Source organism: Epinephelus lanceolatus, chromosome 9 (assembly GCF_041903045.1).
Source record: "Epinephelus lanceolatus isolate andai-2023 chromosome 9, ASM4190304v1, whole genome shotgun sequence".
In the NCBI taxonomy this organism is placed as follows: domain Eukaryota; kingdom Metazoa; phylum Chordata; class Actinopteri; order Perciformes; family Serranidae; genus Epinephelus; species Epinephelus lanceolatus.
Genome location: NC_135742.1, coordinates 36,890,770 through 36,910,236, shown reverse-complemented (window position 1 = coordinate 36,910,236; position 19,467 = coordinate 36,890,770). Strand labels below are relative to the sequence as shown.

Below are 19,467 nucleotides of genomic sequence, written 5' to 3'. Positions count from 1 at the left end.
GAAAACACACCACATGCTCCACCGCCCACAAGAGCACAGACACAAGGTATGACTAAAAGTTTATGGTGACTGATAAGCTTCCCAACAGTGCTGGTCAAAAAATAACACATCTTTGTTGTTCATGCATATGTAAATTTTTGTGTTAACCTCATTATTTTGCTTACATAATAGTTATTTATAGGTGGGACCATGAAAATTAAGGTTGTGACCAATTTGCTTCTGCAGCAGAATATTAACTACAAGAAAGAGTAAGACATGAGAGGGAAGAAATCATAGTCTTGGTTTAGAGGAACTCCGCTGTGACTTGAAACAAGAGACACAACATGTTAATTTGGTGCTTAAACCTAACAACATAACAGGACTCAGGATGGGAAGTCCTGCACTCTGAATGCCTGGGATGGTGCATAAATGGTAGTGCTTTTTTCACTAACATGTAACCACAACCTAAGTGGAAGAACAATTTCATAACATATAAACAATATTTTTTGGAGAGAGGGAAGTCCAGAGAGAGAAAAAATACTTAGGACTATAGGACTATTATACAGACACAAAGATAAAATGATTGGCATACATGTGTGTATAGAGGTGAAACACAAGACTCTAGGAAAAAAGAGGTAGTTAGCCTTTTATATTCTTTAACCACAATGAAACCAATGCCTTGGCCTATAGTTGTCTAACAGTGTCTAACACTTTACAGCATAACCCTCATTCTTGGTCGGAAACATTCTCATCTTGAAGTGCTGTGTACCATAGGAAATAAGGAAATATGGTCGGATGACTCTGACCCAGTTTGTTCAAGCGATGGATCACAGTTTAAGACATATGTGTGAGTTCTTTCAGTGTATCTTGAGGACTGGAAGAGGCTGCCATGATCAGAATGAAAAGGTTTTAACACCCGTAAAAGATCAGGGCCAGATGATGTTGTCAAAGCCCAGTGAGACAGGGAGTCTGAAGAGTGAGCCAAAAAGAGAACAACAATAAATAATGTGTGTGATGGGAATTGTGTTTTATATATATGTATACTGTACATATTCTGTACGGATGGCAGTGCGTTTTCACCTCATAGAGCATGACAGCTACTGGCCAGTGACCCAGAGTAAAAACAACACATTGTGTGGTTGCAGTAAGTCTCTGTGCCAAGAACTAGTCTTACATTTAACCCCTGTGAAACCACAATATGCTGCTCTTACACTTGGGTTTGGTGCTGGTAGACGGAATGTAGCATATCGACACGAGCTCTTGAAGGCACAAAAAATGTTGAGATATCCCTTTAATAACATTTTGCCTACATTTTCAAGAAATTGTACTATCAAATGCACACAGCCTAATCAATGGTTTTGTGTAGTGTACTTTGTGGTGGTGGAGGAACAGATTCACCAGTGAAGGCTTGCAGAGATGATTATTTGATGCCGAAAACATCGGGTTTCCAATCTGCCGCCGTAAGGAAGCAACTGAAGTACCACTTGAAATTTCCATCCTTTTATTGTTTGACATGAAGTGTTTTTTTGCATGATGCACCATTTTGCCTTAAGTGGAGTTTGGCTGCATTTTTATTGAAGGATCATGTTTGTGCACAAATCCTGTCAACAATGTGCAATCTGCAATTGAGTGTGTGCCTCTTTCACGAGCCTTCATGAGATGTTGCTGAATTTGTTCTCTGCTCAGTTGGGAATGAGCTGCTAGTTCTCTGTCAACATTTCAATATGCCAGCTCAGGGGTCAATATTGTCGGATGGTCTAACAGTGTCTGAAACACATGCACCTCCCCACACTCCTTCCCAATGCTGGAATTGGGGGAGCTGCACCTGAGAGTTGTGTAAGTTTCTAAAACAGACAATCATGCCCACGGTGTGTGGAAGTGAATCAATAATCAATTTTCTTATGTATAAATGAGTGCTGCCGCCCCAAAAGATTCCTTAATTTCTGTTTGAATTTATTTTGTGTCTTACCAATCTGGCAGGCTTTTCAAACCTCCAATTGTAATCCGGTCTCACTGCCAACTAGTCAAATACCAGCACTTGGTCAGTGGCCCTCAGTGTCAGACACCAATGCACAGAGGTGCCATTTAGCAGCGGTATGAGACGCAGCTTCATTTATGATGCTCCAAGCAAATGCCATTGTGTAAAGAGTGAGAAAGTCCACACAGGGCAGGTGGGAGGGGAAGTGGATGGGTTAAACAAACTTTGGACTTTCATCCAGGAGAAGACTATTTGTTTTCCATGTGAAACCAAAAGTCAGTTGAGTAATTTTAATGATGATGTTGTGTGCTTGTATGTATAGCATGCCAAGCTAGTGAGGTATGTCGTCTGACATATGTCACGCATGTCACATGGCGTTATACATATTACCTTTTTAAAGGCAAACTATAATGTTTTTCTCTTTACCTAATGACATACTTTTGTTGCCTAAACCCAAGGAATTAAACCAAAAAACACAGTGTTTTACCTGTGTTCTGAGTTTATTTTGAAAAGAGATAAAAATCAAATCAAATCAAGTTTATTTATATAGAACATTCAAAAACAACTGCAGTTGACCAAAGTGCTGTACAAACTAAAAGAATGACACAAATATAACGCAATATAAAATTTACACAAATATGAAGCAGAATAACACCGGTAAGAATAATTACATATGTAAAAAGATTATAAAATACTAAAATATCAAAACCACCAAGAGCAATCAAAGGCCATTGAAAACATGTACATCTTAAGATTTGTCTTAGAACTGTCAGTGGAGGTGGCGCATTTGATTGAGAGTGGATGGCTATTCCAAAGCTTTGGAGCAGCTACCACAAAGGCACAATCTCCCTTACTCTCTAGACCTAAACATGGGACAGTTAAAAGACATTGTTCTGAAGATCTAAGAGGTCGGGACTTGGAGTAGGGGCAAAGTAGTTTAGCAGTGTACTGGGGTGCCAGCCCATGTGTGGCTTTATGGCTGTATGGGTCGCATATAACCAGGGGAAACTGTGCATTTCCTGTGAAAACAGAAGTTTATTTTAAAAAGACTCAGTGCGTGTAACAAGAGTAAATTAAGACTCTGTCCTTGAATGTCCAGAACTGACGCTGGAGGGGTACCTAGAGCACCATAGTTTGATGTGTTGGGCCACTGAACAAGCATCAGAATTTGACAAGTTTGGAGTGACAATGTATTCTGGTGTGTGGCCAGTTGGCACAGCTATAAATTCTGATGTGTTCTGTTGTGGTTGGACGACATGTTAAATGAACTAGTTAACTTTTTGTATACCCTACTGTTAAGTTACCTTGCTGTGTTTTTTTTTCAGTGGATTGTTTGTTCTGCTCAACAAAGCTGAAAGAATCACCTTCATCTGTTGTCTGTAATTGAGATGTACTCTACTCATCTGTGGCTTAAGTAAACTACCTTACAGTGTATATTGTGTTGCTGAGTTTATGTTTAGCTTTTTAGTGCCATATCTCTTTTATTCTATGACCCTATTCTCCACCCGACTCTATTCTGTAGAGCCCTTAGAGTATTTGCTTTGTTATCCAAGCACACCCAGCTCTGACAGGGATGGACATGCTGACTGTTGGAAGGGGAATCAATTTATCACTGTGGCACTAATAGCTGCCCATCATCTCTACTGCTGTGAGAGCCAGTAAACACCCTATAGGGACAGGTGGTGTGCTGTGCGGCCGAGGCCATAAAATATCCACAGTGCTGCTTTAAAGCAATTAGGAGGAAGTAAAGTAGACATCATAAAGGTGTCAGGACTGAAAGTCAGAGGAGTGGAAACGTTGTTACTATGTGTGCCTTTCAAGTGCATGCAATGATTCAAATTTAAGTAGCTGACTGTTTAGAAAAGCTTCGTTTTTAAAGGGTAGGCAGGAGCAACATATGTGGGGGGCTGAAAAACAGAATTATTTAAGGAGCCACAAGTGGCCTGAGATCCTGAGTGATGCTCAGGATGGTAGTTTATTTTGTGTCAGACATGAACTTCAAGGTGGTCACTGTTAGAGGTGCTTATAGGAAAATATAATCATCAAATTCACCATGGATGATATCAAACCAGTATCTTGCAATTCAGTGCTGTAGAAGAATAAATATATTTAATCTTGCATTCATTTCAAGGTGTGTGTTGACAAGTCAAGTAGAAACTGACGAGCCATAAAAAATCTTTTAGCAACACTTTCTTTTATAGTAAGATGAGAAAGGGAAGTAGAATGACCTTTCGCTTACATTTCTTGTTCATCCAGGGGCGGAAATCCCGGGGGGGATAGGGGGGACATGACTCCCCCTTCAATAAAGCTGTACCCCCCTAGAATAATTTGAGACACAATTAATAATTTTTGAACAATGCAGTAGTATTTATTGAAAGCACAATGTAAGCGGTGCTCATTATAAAAGCGTAATAATGTGCTATTTAAATCTTAAAAGATTTAGTCCCCCCCTCCCATTCCTAGTAGTGGTATATCCCACACTCTTTCCAACGGGCGGGGCTAGCAGCCGTACTTGGCAGCAGTTGCAGCGTGTGGCTGGACCCTGTTGCCCACATCGTGCGGGGTAAGATGTTCACTCACACAGATACAGTTTAACTTACACAAGTTACAACACATCCCATTTACTGTTACAACAAGCCCCAGGCCCAGGCTGATAATATAAACTGTCTGCAACATTTCTCCTGCATTGTTCAAAAGCCAGAGTTTAGTGATAGTCAGAGAGGACAGGAGAGAAAGAAGAGGGAGAGGACAGGACAAGAGCAGTCAGTGACGGAGAGGCTCGTAGTTAATATCTGTAGGCTCTCCACCTGTCACTGAGACAAACATGACAGACGTGCAGTTTAACTGACGAGGAGCGGTCACTACGCGCGATTATTACGCACGGTTTTGAGGTGTGCAACGGCAGATCTCACAGCACACTGTTTATAAACCATTCACCAGTTTAATTACAGGAAATGTTTATCTCACTGCCGGTAAAAGAACGAAAAAAACAAACAAAACGGTTTGCTCCTGCAGCCAGGCAGAGATGAAGGATCCATTCCACACACCTGAGCCAGATGAAAAAGAGGGAGAGAAGGAGAGAGATCGAGTTTCGGTCTTTGATGAATGAAGCCTTATTGTTTTGCTGCTATTAAACAATGAGAGAGTTTTCTCCATTTACTTAGTAGCATAAATATTCACACTACTGTGCAGAGACAGAGACCTGCTCTGCTCCAGACACACTCAGCACCTTGGACAACACAGCGCACCTGACTGTTGTCGTTGTGTACATGTTAATTTGATTTCAGTCATTTTGTTTTAAATCTGGACATGTGTAGGTGGACTCAGCCAGCGCTAAGAAAGGTCCTATGCCTGCCTGTTGGAGAGATAGAGAAAAGATTAAAGCGTCAAATTGCGGTAAAAGATGTTGTATAAAAGACAGGCTACAACTTTTTTTCCTTGTCCCCCCCTGGAATTATTCTCTAAAATTTTACTGTTTATTGATTATTATTAAAACCTAGTCAGGCTAGCCTCTGCTTGGATTTAGAAGTGCATCTATTTGTGCTTTTATGGCACCAGTTCTTGTCTGGCCAAAAAGGACGAAGAAAGACACATTATATAAATAACAAGTTACAACGACAGGAAAAAAGTCCTAATTTGATAAAACTGGTTAGATTTAAAGGGTATAATAGGTTTGCTGAGAAGCACAATGGATTTCTACCATAAATGTCCCTGACCAAATTAGCCATAAAATTTCAAGTAGTGTACTGAACATGGAAAGTGAGCTCAAATGTTACTGTAACACATTAAAGATGTTTTTAAAACTGTCATAAATTGAATAAATAAATGTTTTCCTTAAGAGGTTTGCTGAAAATTTCAGTGTTACCTTGTTCAGAATGACCCTATGACCATATAAAAATTCAAAGTTAACAGTATCATATTTGATGAAAATTAAAGGGAAAGTTGGCTCTAACTAAATTATAGAAGTCATCATTTACTCATATTTTAATTGTTGTTAAGCAGGTATAAAGTTCACAGTGTTTGCCGTCATATTTTAGGATATTGGCATGCTAATATTCAGATATTAGCACTCAAAATAAAACAATATATTCTCATACTATGGTTTGTATGATATCTAAAGAATTAGTGCCCCATGAATAACAATATGAACATAAAGTTACGTAGGTTAGGTTTAGGCAAGTAAAGTATCGGTAGGTTTAGGAAAAGAGATATGGTGATGACGTACATTAAAATATCTCATAGTTAACTTGGCTTCACATGGGACATGACTGGTCTCCTGGGGGAAAGTCCTATTCTTGTTTGAACCATCCACCAAGCCAACCTGCCACCTTACGCAGACTTTTACTCGTCATACTACTTACGTTTTTTTTTCCCATCAGCATATTGGTCATGTAATCTCAGCCTTTCTGATTACATGAGATAACCACACATTACTGGCTTATTTTTATGTATGTTATATACAAATTGTGGTGCATTACTTTCTATAGGTAAACGTACAAACAAAAACTTTGAATATATATAAATATGATTTGCAGGGGTTGCCAGAGGAAGAGCTAAGTGATAACTAAATTAGAGCCTCTATTTCCTGAGAGAACGTCTCCATAAAATCTCATGGCATTACATTTAATAGCCGTTTCAGTCTGGATCAAAGGGTTGGACCAACTGACCGACTCACAATGCTATCCCTATCCCATGCAGCTATCCTGGCTAGAAATACTAAGGTTCAGTGGTTTGTTTTATCAAAACCAGAATGAATGAAAATCTATCCTTGTCTTCAACAGCCCATACAGCATTATTGCTCTGATACTAGGGTAATGCAATCCCTCCAATCCTTCATATTTTATCATAAAGATGTATTAAACATAGATTGGGTCCTTAGTCATCACAAGGTATACAAAAATTTAACATATACACCTTCTGATAAACATTTCTTTTGCCTCTGGTGGCTATTTCTAAGCATCCTCTTTTACATGTCAGCTAAAGTAAGTGCCAGCACTTGTTCACAGACTATTTGACATCAGTCTGACCTAAGCTGGCAGTCTTGTGGCTGGAGTTAACAGACGTATCTGAGGGAAGAAGTTCGTCTGTCCAGGGATGACTCAGTTTGGCTTATGTAAGAGTGTAAATGAGACAGAAAAAACAAAAAAACAACTACTGTGGCTATTTTACTCGCTCATTCAACCTTAATCTGAGCAGAAGTCAGAGAACAAAACAGGACCTCAACTAAACAGGCACAGGTTTGTTTGATCTAAAAAGAGTAAGGCTGAATTCAGTGTAAAGTATGAAACAGATGGGATTACTGCATTGCTTCCTTGTTGAGGAGGAAATTACAGCTCAGCTTATGTTGTGCAGCGTGCTCTGTGAGAGAAGCAGCTCAATTTCTGTCTTACGGAGGTTCCTCAAATAGAATAGGAGAGCTGAAGCATTCTTTGAGGACTGAGGTTTGTTGTCTTATGTCAGAGAAATCCCAGAACTCTCACTAGACAAATTTAGTACTTTTCCGTCTAGGGTAGCTCAGAATAAATACTCTGTGATGATACTTTTGTTGAAATAAACACTGTTTCATTTCAGTTGTCATTTATGTTTTAGTCCATTTATGCTCACATTCCCACCTACGGGCAATTTAGAGTCACCAGTTAACCTAACCTGCATGTCTTTAGACTGTGACAGGAAGCCGGAGAAACCCATGTCACATGGGAAGAACATGCAAACTCAACACAGAAGAACACATTTAAATTTTACCTAAACCTTACTGGTTTAGAATTAATGCTAGAATTAATGGATTGCCCTCAAGTTCAAGACATTCTAAAGGAATTCTAAATGCCTCAGTGAGATGAATGAGTGAGGAATCTCCAGCGGAGAGTTTCTGTGGGGAAAAAAAATGTTATTCTACAGACTTCCCCCCCAGACCTGTTACTTTCTTTTTTAGGAGATCCTGTTCTAAATTTACTTCTCCTCCGCCCGAGCCAACTGCAGCTTGGTAAATATTTCACTGTGTATCCCCTCTCAGACATAAAAGGTTTGAGAAGTGCTCCTGGAGGTGACTGACGACTGTTGCACACCGGGGCCGCTTACAGCGTTTCACTTTACTCTGCCCTAGCTGGTAGCCTAGCGGAAGTAATGGAATTCTCCATTAGCTCGGGCACACTGTTTGTCAGTGGCTTGGTAATCCCCGAGGGCTGCTGTGGCTGTGGATATATCCCAAATCCTCTGGAGATATGAAAAAACACACTCTAAACTCCCCGTGTGTGTCACTGTTACTGTTTAGAGCGAGAGAAGTGTTTATAATCCCTTGCCACTGTTTTTTTGCATGATTATTATGTGCTTCCTCTGAGGTGTGAGGTTTCCCATTTGGTTTACAATATGTTTGTAAAATATGCTACAATTTTGTATATTTTTACATTTGATGTATATTGCAGATACAATGCTGAAAAATAATATTCCTTAAAACTGCTTCTATAAATATTTCTCTATTAAAGTCGCAGCAACACAGAAGTACTGTGACGTATGTCCCAGTGAAATGGAATATTTGATCAGTGTACAGTTACAAGAGGGATTTAAATCATATCTTTTGTTTTTGACTGGGTGTAGTGTGATGCAGCGCTACAGAGGACTGCTGGCTCAACACACACCTCCTTCAGCATTAGATCAGGAAAAGGATGAGGGAGAGATGAATGAATTAATTCATTTCATTAAATGGATGAACAAATTAGACCTCAGCCACATTGTTCGGGAAATAAAAACAAAGGTATGATCGTTGAGAAGTGGGCGTGACCTAAAAATGTCTCCCTGTTGGTGTACACCAACGGGAAAGTAGTATCGGTTGCAAGAGGCAGGAGTTTTCCCTGTAGCCTTTCTCGAAGGAAGCCCTTTCTGCTAGGAATCAGCTCATTATAACCCAAACCACAACTTTTTTCCTAACCTTAACCAAGAGATCCCTTTCTGATAGAAAGCCCTCAAGGAAAATTTTTCCCAAATGCGTAGGGAGATAGAAAGTGACGAAGCCCACTGTATGCTCTACATGAGGGGCTCCATATGTTACATGGAGCCATCACAGCTACCACTCTCCTCAAGTGAATGAAATCTAACCAGCAGACCCATTACCACGGTATTTTGGGGAAACAAAGACACACTGACGTACTATGTTGTTGCTAGCCAGCTAACTCACTCTGTAAATTTAAACATTGCAAATTGATTGATGGGTGGATGTTGTGATTTTATTGGCTAAAATTGCTTGTTACTAGCTTACGTCGTATTTGTTTTACAGAGAGAAAACATTATCGGATTTTTTGTAATTTTCCTTAGGTGTATAATGTTAAATAGGTGCACAAAATGTCAGAGGATGTGACCTTTAAGGGTTAAAAGGCATTTTTCATTTCATCTTGACATTATCAATGGATCAAACGACTGCATGCAATATAAGTGTTTTCGCTTGTAGGTTGGAAACTACAGAGGTTATTGCTTTTTGCAATTTCTCTCAGCGCTACTGAGCCTTTATTATCTTAGGACTCATTGTTTTAGTTTTATGGTCCACAACTTTACTGTTTAGAGTCACTCTCACAGCTCTCATTAGCATTTGAGCCACATCAGGTGGCTGTTTTCCGATAAAAAGCTCTAAAAACCCACTGTACACTTCCTGCCCATCCCCAGGCAGCAGACAGACAACATTAGCAACTAGCTGGTGATCATAATGGGCCTTTTAGCAGCTGAAAAGTCAGGTATTTCCCTCAGGAGTTAGTGGAGAGAAAAACAGAGCTAAAAGCAGAGTGAATATTGGACTTTTTCCTGTCAACTTTAAGGTGTTAATATGTCAGTTTTGTGTTTATAGGTTGTTTCTGGTGCCCCCAAGTGGCAAAAAAAATCTGTTTGCAATTTAAATGTTGCATGTTACATTTACATTAGTTTGTTATATTTACATATTGTAAATGCTTTTTATGTTTATTGTTACATTGTTGTGCTGTCATTATTGTTTGTGCATATGATAACTTAGTTTTGTGATGCTCATACATATCTTTCATGAATGCTGTATCCTGTTACTGGCTCACACAGGTCTGAAAAATTTAAAGGCACAGTTCACCCCCAAATTAAACATACATATTTTTCCTTCTACATGTAGTGCTATTACTAAATCTAGATTGTTTTGGTGTAATTGCTGAGTGTTAGGGATATCGGCTGTTGAGATGTCTGCCTTCTCTCAAATATAATGAAACTAGATTGGTTCACATACATTTGAAAAACATCATTGTCTATTTCCAGAAATCATAACTCGGTTACTCAAGATAATCTACAGACTTTGTTATGAGCAGTTTCATGTAGGAACTATTATCAAACTGCACCTGCTAACTGAATGGCCATGCAGATGGAAGCAAGTCTATTTTTTAGCCTTCTGAGCACCACAAGTTTAGCGTCAACTAGATCCATTATATTCAAGGGCAGACATCTCTACTGCTGATATCTCTAATACTTAGCAACTCACACCAAAATAATCCTGTTTGATCAATAGCACTATAGGTAAGAAGGAAAATGTGTCTTTTTTGATTTGGGGTTGAACTGTCCCTTTAATCCCTTTATGTCAAAACCAACAAGATAAAACCAACCGGAGGTCCCACAGACGTTTGTATCAGCTCATTCTGATAAAATACAAGCAGGAAGCTGTGTAATGAAGTGCTAAAATGCGTTCTGTCTTATTCAACCTGGCAGTTGTTTGTCTCTAAAGGATGGTGAAAGGATTTTGTATCCAATGAGAATGCGTCTGAAAACAGCTCTGCCTTCTAAAGGGCTGAAGATGAGTCATAGGTTCGTGGAGAACTGCCCCCCCCCCCCCCCCCCAAAGACACACAAATCTCCCCCCAAAAAAGCAACACAACCACCTTCCTCATTATTGAAAAGTGCATTCAGACAGTGCTGCAATACTGAGTTTTCATTATGTATTCCAAAGAATTCCCACAGCATTGAGTGTACCCATCTCAGGATATGTTTTGCATCTACTTCACATCACTCCCTGAGCCAAGGGGATCTTTAGTGATAATAATAGTTTAACTGGGAACCACAAAGTTACTGTCAAGGCTTCTGATATGTGATTTCTCATGAATGGTATTTATTCTATTTTCGCTGTCACTTATATCCCATGCCAAATTTAACTTACAGCAATGCAACAAAAAAAATGTTTAGTTTTGGCTGAAATGAGGGAAGTGTACTTGACTTTGACTTTTTCCCCTGTTCTAGTGTCTCATGGTCGTCTGTGCCACCACTCGTCCACTCCAGCTGCCAGGGGCGACAAAATAATGACACCTGTCTCAGATAAATGATTGACGTTTCACTTGTTGTCATGGCAACACTGACAAAATCTGATATGAATGCCATGTAGGTCACATGCCTCAAGTGCCCATCGAATTATACATGTGGTCCAGATAGGAACTGAAAGAGAAAAAAATCGTGACTCTGTGCCGCTTTTTTAAGCTGATTAAAAAACATCAGATCTGTGTCAGATCTCTCTCTCTTGCTGTGTGTGTGTGTGTGTGTGTGTGTGTGTGTGTGTGTGTGTGGTGGTACGGTGGGAATATGATCGAGTGCTTTCAGCTGCAGTGCAGTTGTAGCCTTATTGTCCTTTCCAAGTGATTCTGATCTTGATCAATACCACTTGCACTGTGTGTTGTCAGTTGTTAACAAGCTACAGTGTGCAGCAGACATGCTGGACTACAATGCCATATTTCCTGAGGCCAGCTAGCTTGTGGCAAACGGAAAATTTGGATTACTACTATTTTGTATTTGCAAATAACTTCTTGTTGCTGTTAGCCTGAGCGTCAGACTGAAGCTCCCAGAACCTTCAGTCTGACTTTGCCTCCATTGAAGGCGATTTACAAGGGGGAGGGAATTTGATTTTTCCCTAACCAATCAGTAGAGATCAACGACTCACCCAGAATCTAACGTCATTAGTATCCATGCCTCGGGGGTGCCGAAAACAAGCGAGCATTGCCCGTTTAAAATGTCTCCGTCATCGTGCATGCCCAGCTGCATCGCCATTCAGCAGTTTAGCAGCTTCCTTAATTTGGTCCTCCATTAACGCGAGTAGTGGTGAAATACCTCGATAGCATCGTTAATGTGGTCTGTAGCGGTTGCCATTGTTGCTATCCCCACCAGTTACCCACTGGCGTACAGCTTGACATCAGCGTGGCGCTGATTGGCTAATCGCTAGACCCACCCCCACCCCCGGCGTTCATTGGTCCGTCCATTGTTTGGACGAGATAAATCGCAAATTCATTGCAGTATGCCAGATCAGAGATGCAAGCCTACTCAGTTGAGTGGGCGGGGTCTATGGTCTGGAACCAGGCTATGTTGCTGTAGCTACTGTGTACCCATACAGTTTTAAAAAGAACTGGAAAGGATTTCAGAGTCATTTTGGCATTAAAGACACAGTTCACCCCAAAATTTAAAATACATACATTTCCCTTTTACCTGTAGTGCCATTTATCAATCTAGATTGTTTTGGTGTGAGTTGCTGAATGTTTGAGATATCAGCCATAGAGATGTCTGTCTTCTCTTCAATATAATGGAACTAAATGGCACAAAAAAATACATTTGAAAAACTCAACAGCAGTGTCTCTTTCCAGAAATCATGACCCAGTTACTCAAGATAATCCACAGACCTTGTTGTGAGCAGTCCAACATAGGAACTATTTTCTATCTACAGAGCTACACCCACAAAATGTATCACCTTGCAGAAGACCGAATGCATCTACTCATGGACGAGAGGCTCATGCTCCTTACAGCGCAATATATAAACATGAATGGTGTCCTGCTTGGCTGAGTTGTAACAACAGCTAGCTCAGTGGTGCTAGGTGAACTAGCAGTAGATGCATGCTTCCTTCTGCATGGTGATCAGGTTGAGAGGCGTAGTTCCGTAAGAAGAAAATATTTCCCACATTAAACTGCTCAACAAGGTCTGTGGATTATCCTGAATAACCCGGTCCTGATTTCTGGAAAGAGACATTGCTGTCGAGTTTTTCAAATGTATTTTTTGGTGCTCTGAGCACCACAAGCTGAGTGCCATCTAATTCCATTTTATTTAAGAGAAGGCAGACATCTCTATAGTTGATTTTTCTAACACTCTGTGACTCAAACCAAAACAACTGCCTATCCTTTAATGTGAAATTAACAGAATATTAAGTACATATTTTGCACTGTCCGATGGCATTTGTAACAATCACAAAACTGTGCTTTATAAATATTAAGGGAAATGTGTACACCTTCAGATCACACCTGACACGTATAAACTCAACATCTAAAAGCTTTGAAGAAGTAAAGAATCCCGCCCAGGCTAACTGAGCGGAATTTGATGTCCACAGTGCTGATCGCATCTCTAAAGCTTTTTATCTTGTGATTAACAGTGGAGACGGAAACTAGGAAAACAGCCGGGAGTGTCAAGTATACAGCTTTCATCAATGACGCATTTGATGCTGATGAAGGCTGTGGGCATGCAGCCAACACACATTGACATGTACACACAGATTTATCATTTTTCCAGAATAGTGGCTATTTTCCCTGTTTTGTACAAATTCAAGCCTTTCACACCTCACTTTATCTTTATTTTCCTGACACCTCCAGCTGCTATTTGAAACTGCCGAGCTGCCTGTTTGATTGATAGCTCCCTCTCTACCTGCTAAGCTCCTACAAAGCCAAAGAAAAGCAGCTAATGGCCCTCCAGGCAATGACAGAGCTTATGACCTCTCATTGAAATGTCTGTCTTTGAAATGAGTGGACATGTATTTGATAATACTACACTGCAGTTTCGTCCCAATGAAGATGGGCAGCAGGTTTCTGTGCTTCAGCAGAGTGCCTGGGTGCATCATATATGATAGGTGAATAATCATCTTTGTTTTTGCTGTGATAAAGCTACTTCACTGGACAGGGTATTAAAGGGTTTTAGATAAAACATCAAGGAAGCGTCAACTGCTTTTAGTCCTTTGTTGAAAATCTGCCTGGAGGTTGGTACTGATACCTCTGCTGTCTCATTTCCTCACAGATATCTGGGGATCACACGGCCCCTCACCTACCCAGCCCGGCAGAACGGTCAGCTGATGGCAAAGATGATCCTGGGAGTGTGGCTGGTGTCAGCATCCATCACCCTGCCACCTTTCTGTGGCTGGGCCAAAAACGTCCACAAAGCCGGTGTGTGCCTCATTAGCCAAGACTTTGGCTACACCATCTATTCCACAGCTGTAGCCTTCTACATCCCTATGCTGGTCATGCTGGTCATGTACTACAAGATCTTCAGGGCAGCCCGCAAGAGTGGAGCCAAACACCGCTTCACTGACTTTTCGCGCCGTGAGCGTCTCGAAACGGTGACTAATGAGGCACTGCGAATGCAGGGCCTGAAGCCACCCGGTGTGGCGGAGGAGTGCGCGGCCTTGTCTCGCCTGCTGAACCGTGAGCGCAGAAACATCTCCATCTTCAAGCGGGAGCAGAAAGCAGCGACGACACTTGGGGTGATTGTGGGGGTCTTTGCTGTGTGCTGGCTGCCGTTCTTCATCCTGTCCACTGCCAGGCCCTTTATCTGTGGAGTGGAGTGTAGCTGTGTGCCCATCTGGCTGGAGCGCACGCTGCTCTGGTTAGGCTACGCCAACTCCCTAATGAATCCCTTCATCTACGCCTTCTTCAACAGAGACCTGCGCTCCACTTATCGTGACCTTCTTCGCTGTCGTTATCGCAACATCAACCGCCGACTGTCTGCTGTGGGCGTGCATGAGGCTCTCAAGGTTTAAAGCAGGATACTACAGCAGCCTATTGACTCTCAGAAAGTGGGGAATGGTGGCCCTGTGCTTGTACGCCTGGTGCTTAAAGGGCCACGTGTACACAGCAGGCCTGTAGATAAGACAAAGACTGACAGAATGGGAGTCACTGTTGGTGGCTCTCTGGCCCCTCTGCAAAGGCAGGGAGACAGCACGATCACTTCATTGTGTGTGTGACTCAGTCATTCTATTTTGGGAAAGAAAATCATAGAGCATATTTGATGGGCTATTCAAGTCGACACTGCTTTTGTGCATATGCCACAATTCTGTCCTGGCTCCGGATTTATGGAAGGATAATGTAGTGACAAAGGAAATGACATGTAAACACAGTCAATCATCCTAGGGCTTTCTGTGGGAACACAAAGCAGACAGATTTCTGTATATTAACAAAATCGATGTTTGATAAGGAAAAACATTTGTTTTGTAGCACAGTATCTTCTGAACTTCTTTATATAAACATGCATTTGAGCACAACCCAGATTAATTTCAAACAGCAACTGAACACTTTGAGGTGTATTGTGCTTTGTGCCAGGATTTGATATTATTTATATCTTTTTTTTTTCTCCAGTCATACTTTTCAATTTGGTCCTCTCACTAAATTTAACAGGAGCACATTAAATGTTTCACAAATGTTTAAAATGTGGTGATGCCAAAGGAATGAGGGTGGGTGGAAAATGGTGTTAAACTGCAACATGAAGGGATCATTTTTCATTCATGAAATCTCAGTGTTTGTTGCTATAAAAAGAAACTGAAAGCAGTTTGTTTATTGTCTGCATGAAACATACTTGTCATACATGCTACTGTATACATAAATCATAAGACACACTGAATGGTGAATGACAGTTTGGCAGAAGTGTTTCCATGTTTCACCCGCACACTTGCAGAATGAACTCAGTGCTGTATGTTTCAGAAACCATGATACTGTGGAGATTTTTCACTCTTATTATTTTGCCTGGATTGGTTCCATACCACACTTGGCTGCTGACCTAACTGGTGTTATACAGCTAAACAAACCTGTTGAGCTCTGCAGTTTCACTTTAAGAATTCACATGTTCTTGAGACTCTTTTGCTGCATTGGTTGTCAACGCTATTTCTATCGAAATTTGGAATCAGGACGCAGTCACTTCCCTCCTGACATCGCTCCCATATGAACTCTTTGGTGACCTGTATGAACCTGTGTCAAATGTCATCAGTTGAGCAGTGTGTGCTTTTTCTACCTCGATTTTTTGAGATTTCTGTACATTTCCTCCAGACATACCGTTGTCTTGCATCATTTTGTAATTAACTGCTATTTTATATTGTGTGAGATCAATCTGTCTGCAACTGCTCTGTGATTGCTCTGTTTGACTGCTTTGTCATTACCTTCAGGAACAAGCTGGGGAAGTGGCAAAGCATTTCATCACTTTGTAAATAAAGACACACTTGGTTAAAATGTCACTGTGACCTACATTGATAACCTCAGATGATATACATCAAAACACACATACCTGGTTCTTTAGACTGGAATCTCATTTTCAAACAGGAGACAATCCGCACAGGTCTCCTTGCTGTCTAGCCCCACAGAGTGTATCCCCATCAAAAGCCTAATGCATAGTTTGACATACAAAATTCATTATCCTCACTTACTAGACTGATAGGTCTATCATGAGGAATACAGACACACCTTAAGGTCTGCTAGAGGCCTTTGAAACATGATGAAATGTGGCATTTCTTAAGAATTAGCACCAAGGCTGTCATGCTACTGCAAGGACTCTGGAGACATGTATGGGGATGGTGACCCAAAAAAGACGCCTTTATTCGCTCTCTGCTTGGAGCAAAATCTTTTATTCAGCGCCTGGGTGACAGCTGTCTGCTTCCTTTCATGACTAAAACTATCCTGTAGAGACACAAGGACGAGGTAGAGTCTGACATGTGCACTGTGTCGTGGTCAGACGTGTAGTTCAAATGCTCAAACCAGTAGGGAACATTACACTTGGTCTAAAAAAAGAAAACAATTGGGGTAAACAGTCAGATGTAAAGCTACGTTTCCACCAAGCAATTCTGGTATAGTACCCTTAGGACCCGTATGTAACCTTTACTGACATGTACCGAAACCCTTGATCTGTAGTTTGCTGAAGACAGTAGCCTACTGTTAAATGTAGGTGGAGTTGTTACTGGATGGTAATAGCTGTATCAGCCACGTAAATAGCTTAATGATGCAGAGAAATGCCTGTATTTTATTGATTGCTCGTGGAACTGGATTGTGTGCCAACATTTTCAGAACAAAAAAGAACAGGCTGGAATGATTCAGTTTCTGTTGCAAATGATGGAATATTTAAAAATGGCAGGTTTGTGCATTGAGTCCTTGTTGAGCAAGACTTATAGTTCTGTCTTGGTCAATCAACGCAGTGTTTCTAGCTCTACCTTTAAGTATTGGTTCAGTTTGCTAGGTACCTCAACAGAGGGGTAACCAAAAAATGGGACAGACTGAATTGGTTCTATGGGTACCATCCACAACTTTTGACAATGGGAATGCAAAACTAACTGTTCTAATGTGTAACGAACTGAACTGCACTGGACTGCTGTGGAAACAAGGCTTATGAGTGCTATTATATGTAACCATCACAGCACAGGCTTATTCAGGCTGCCAAGACTACAGCTACGCTAGCTCTGTGAGGCTATATATTTAGGCACAGTAGTTGAGCTACATGCTAACATCAGCATTCTACTATGCTGCCAAGGACAATGTTAAACTTTCAGTGACTTGTTTCTTGTTGGCCACATTGGGGTAGTAAATATAAGCTGTCATCATCACCTTTTAAGTTGATATGGCAAACAGTTACTTATTAACACATCCAGCAGATAGCCAGTTGTGTTTCTGGCCACTGTGTGAATTTAAGTCCAATATGAACTTGTCTTTACAGTCTGTTTTGGTCTCCACCAACTCCTGAGGGAAAAAAATGTGACTCTTATAGCGGCTATATGGTCCCCTACGTTCACTAGCTAGTTTCTAACTTTGTCCGGGGTTTGGTGGTGGGCAGGTAGGGAACAGTGGATTTATCAGCTTTTTAGCCGTGCTGCGGCTAAGAACTACACTAAATCAGTCAAATCAGTATACATATCACTATGGAAAATGTTATACTTCCTATGATATATAATCCAGTAAATCATATTTCCACATGCCATTTTAAGGTGGTGATGTACACAGATGCAGCAACTCCTCATGGTCCTAATTTTCATGAGTCTTCACAATGACACTTTAATGCACTTTAATGTTGTCATGTCCATGTTGAAAGTCATGTTTGCTTTATGTTCTTTCCTGCACCTGGATTCGTATACTGCTGTATAGAGAATGACAATAAAATGAAATGAAATGAAATTAAATGTTTTTGCCAAAAAAAAAAGCCCTCCAATGAAATATTAGAGAAACGTAAAATCAAACACTGACTGAAGACATTACTGCAAAGTAATAAATCATAAGATCAAATCATGACTGAAAAAATACTACTTTAATCAAACACTGGTCAAAGTGTGCAGAACTGACATAATGTGGAGAGGATATGGCTGTCCACTCTCTGTTTTCCAGTCATACCCAATCTATGTAATTGCAAGACTGTTAAGGAACCCCATGTCCCCAATGTCAATGTTCCTTTTTCCCGCACCAAAATAACATAACATGGTTGGTACCAGTGGATTGCTTAGGTCCTCTAGTTTAATATGATACATGTGCCTCCACTGTAGCTTTGAAACAGAGCCCGATACAACAGATTTTATTTGCTAAAAACTAGTCTGCCTCACTCCTGGCAGTTGCCTCTCTGCTCCTTTCATTTTCTTGTTCCCTCTGCACCCTGGCTTTTCTTTAAGGAGCTCCTGATTTTTAGTGAGGCATTCTGACTTAGGTAGTCAGGCTGCAGTTTGCCCCACATGTTTACATTAGCGGTGCTTATGAGTTCTCTGCATCTGACCCCCGTTGTCAGATGGACTGCACCATTTCACAATGCCTGCAGGGGATGTGAGTATCAGATGGCACGTGTTTTAATAGTAATAATACATTCATTTATCATATAACTACATATAAATTGTATTGTCACTAAGTCAGTAAGTAAGTAGTAAGTGTGCTTGATTCAATTTAGGTCAACCATAGACCTTTTCATGGACCCACCTCTTGGCCTTGGGCTGAGGTCATCTGTACCCTTTGACCTCCCCTGACAGCAGGCCTGCTCCCCGCTCCCTTGTCTCGAAATCAAGGTCTGTGGTTAACACAAGCTTAAGAAACCTTAGTAAATACCCTACTCACAACTTTTAAGCTTTTATGTGTCTTAAAAAGGTGGTTGCTAACAAGTTGCTACAGTAAATGAGACTACAGAACATTTTGTCATGCTGAACACTGCTTCACAGCCTTGTTGTGGTAGGGTTGTTAAGTCATGCAATCATGGTATAGTTCATTTATAGCCTAACATTAGCTTTTTACTTCTGCCAATTGCATTTAGGCTTCAAAAATCATAAAAGTGGTGTTTATTTGTGAAGATTATCTTACCAAACAAAACATGTAAGTATAAACGTTTGTTGGCCACAGAGCTTTTTTCTGCAATAATCCAAATTCCAATGGTAAAATCCCATGACCTTTTTGATGAAGGATCCAGGGTGACGCTAACTTCCACGTCAGCTTAGAGAAAAACGTCATCCCCTACAAGAGCTGTGAGAGTTGCAGGTTATGCAACCAAAACAATGATCTAAAGTTCT

At 40.7% G+C, this 19,467-nt stretch overlaps 1 protein-coding gene across 1 annotated transcript in view; it reads left to right on the top strand.

The window, feature by feature from the left end:
- Nucleotides 1-16,182, top strand: part of htr7c (5-hydroxytryptamine (serotonin) receptor 7c) — a 36,674-nt gene extending 20,492 nt beyond the window's left edge. Inside the window, exon 2 of the mRNA XM_033619127.2 lies at nt 13,980-16,182. Within this exon, the coding sequence (XP_033475018.1) occupies nt 13,980-14,718 (739 nt within the window). The 3' untranslated portion in view covers nt 14,719-16,182. The remainder of the gene's footprint in view (nt 1-13,979) is intronic.
- The last annotated feature ends 3,285 nt before the right edge of the window (nt 16,183-19,467 follow it).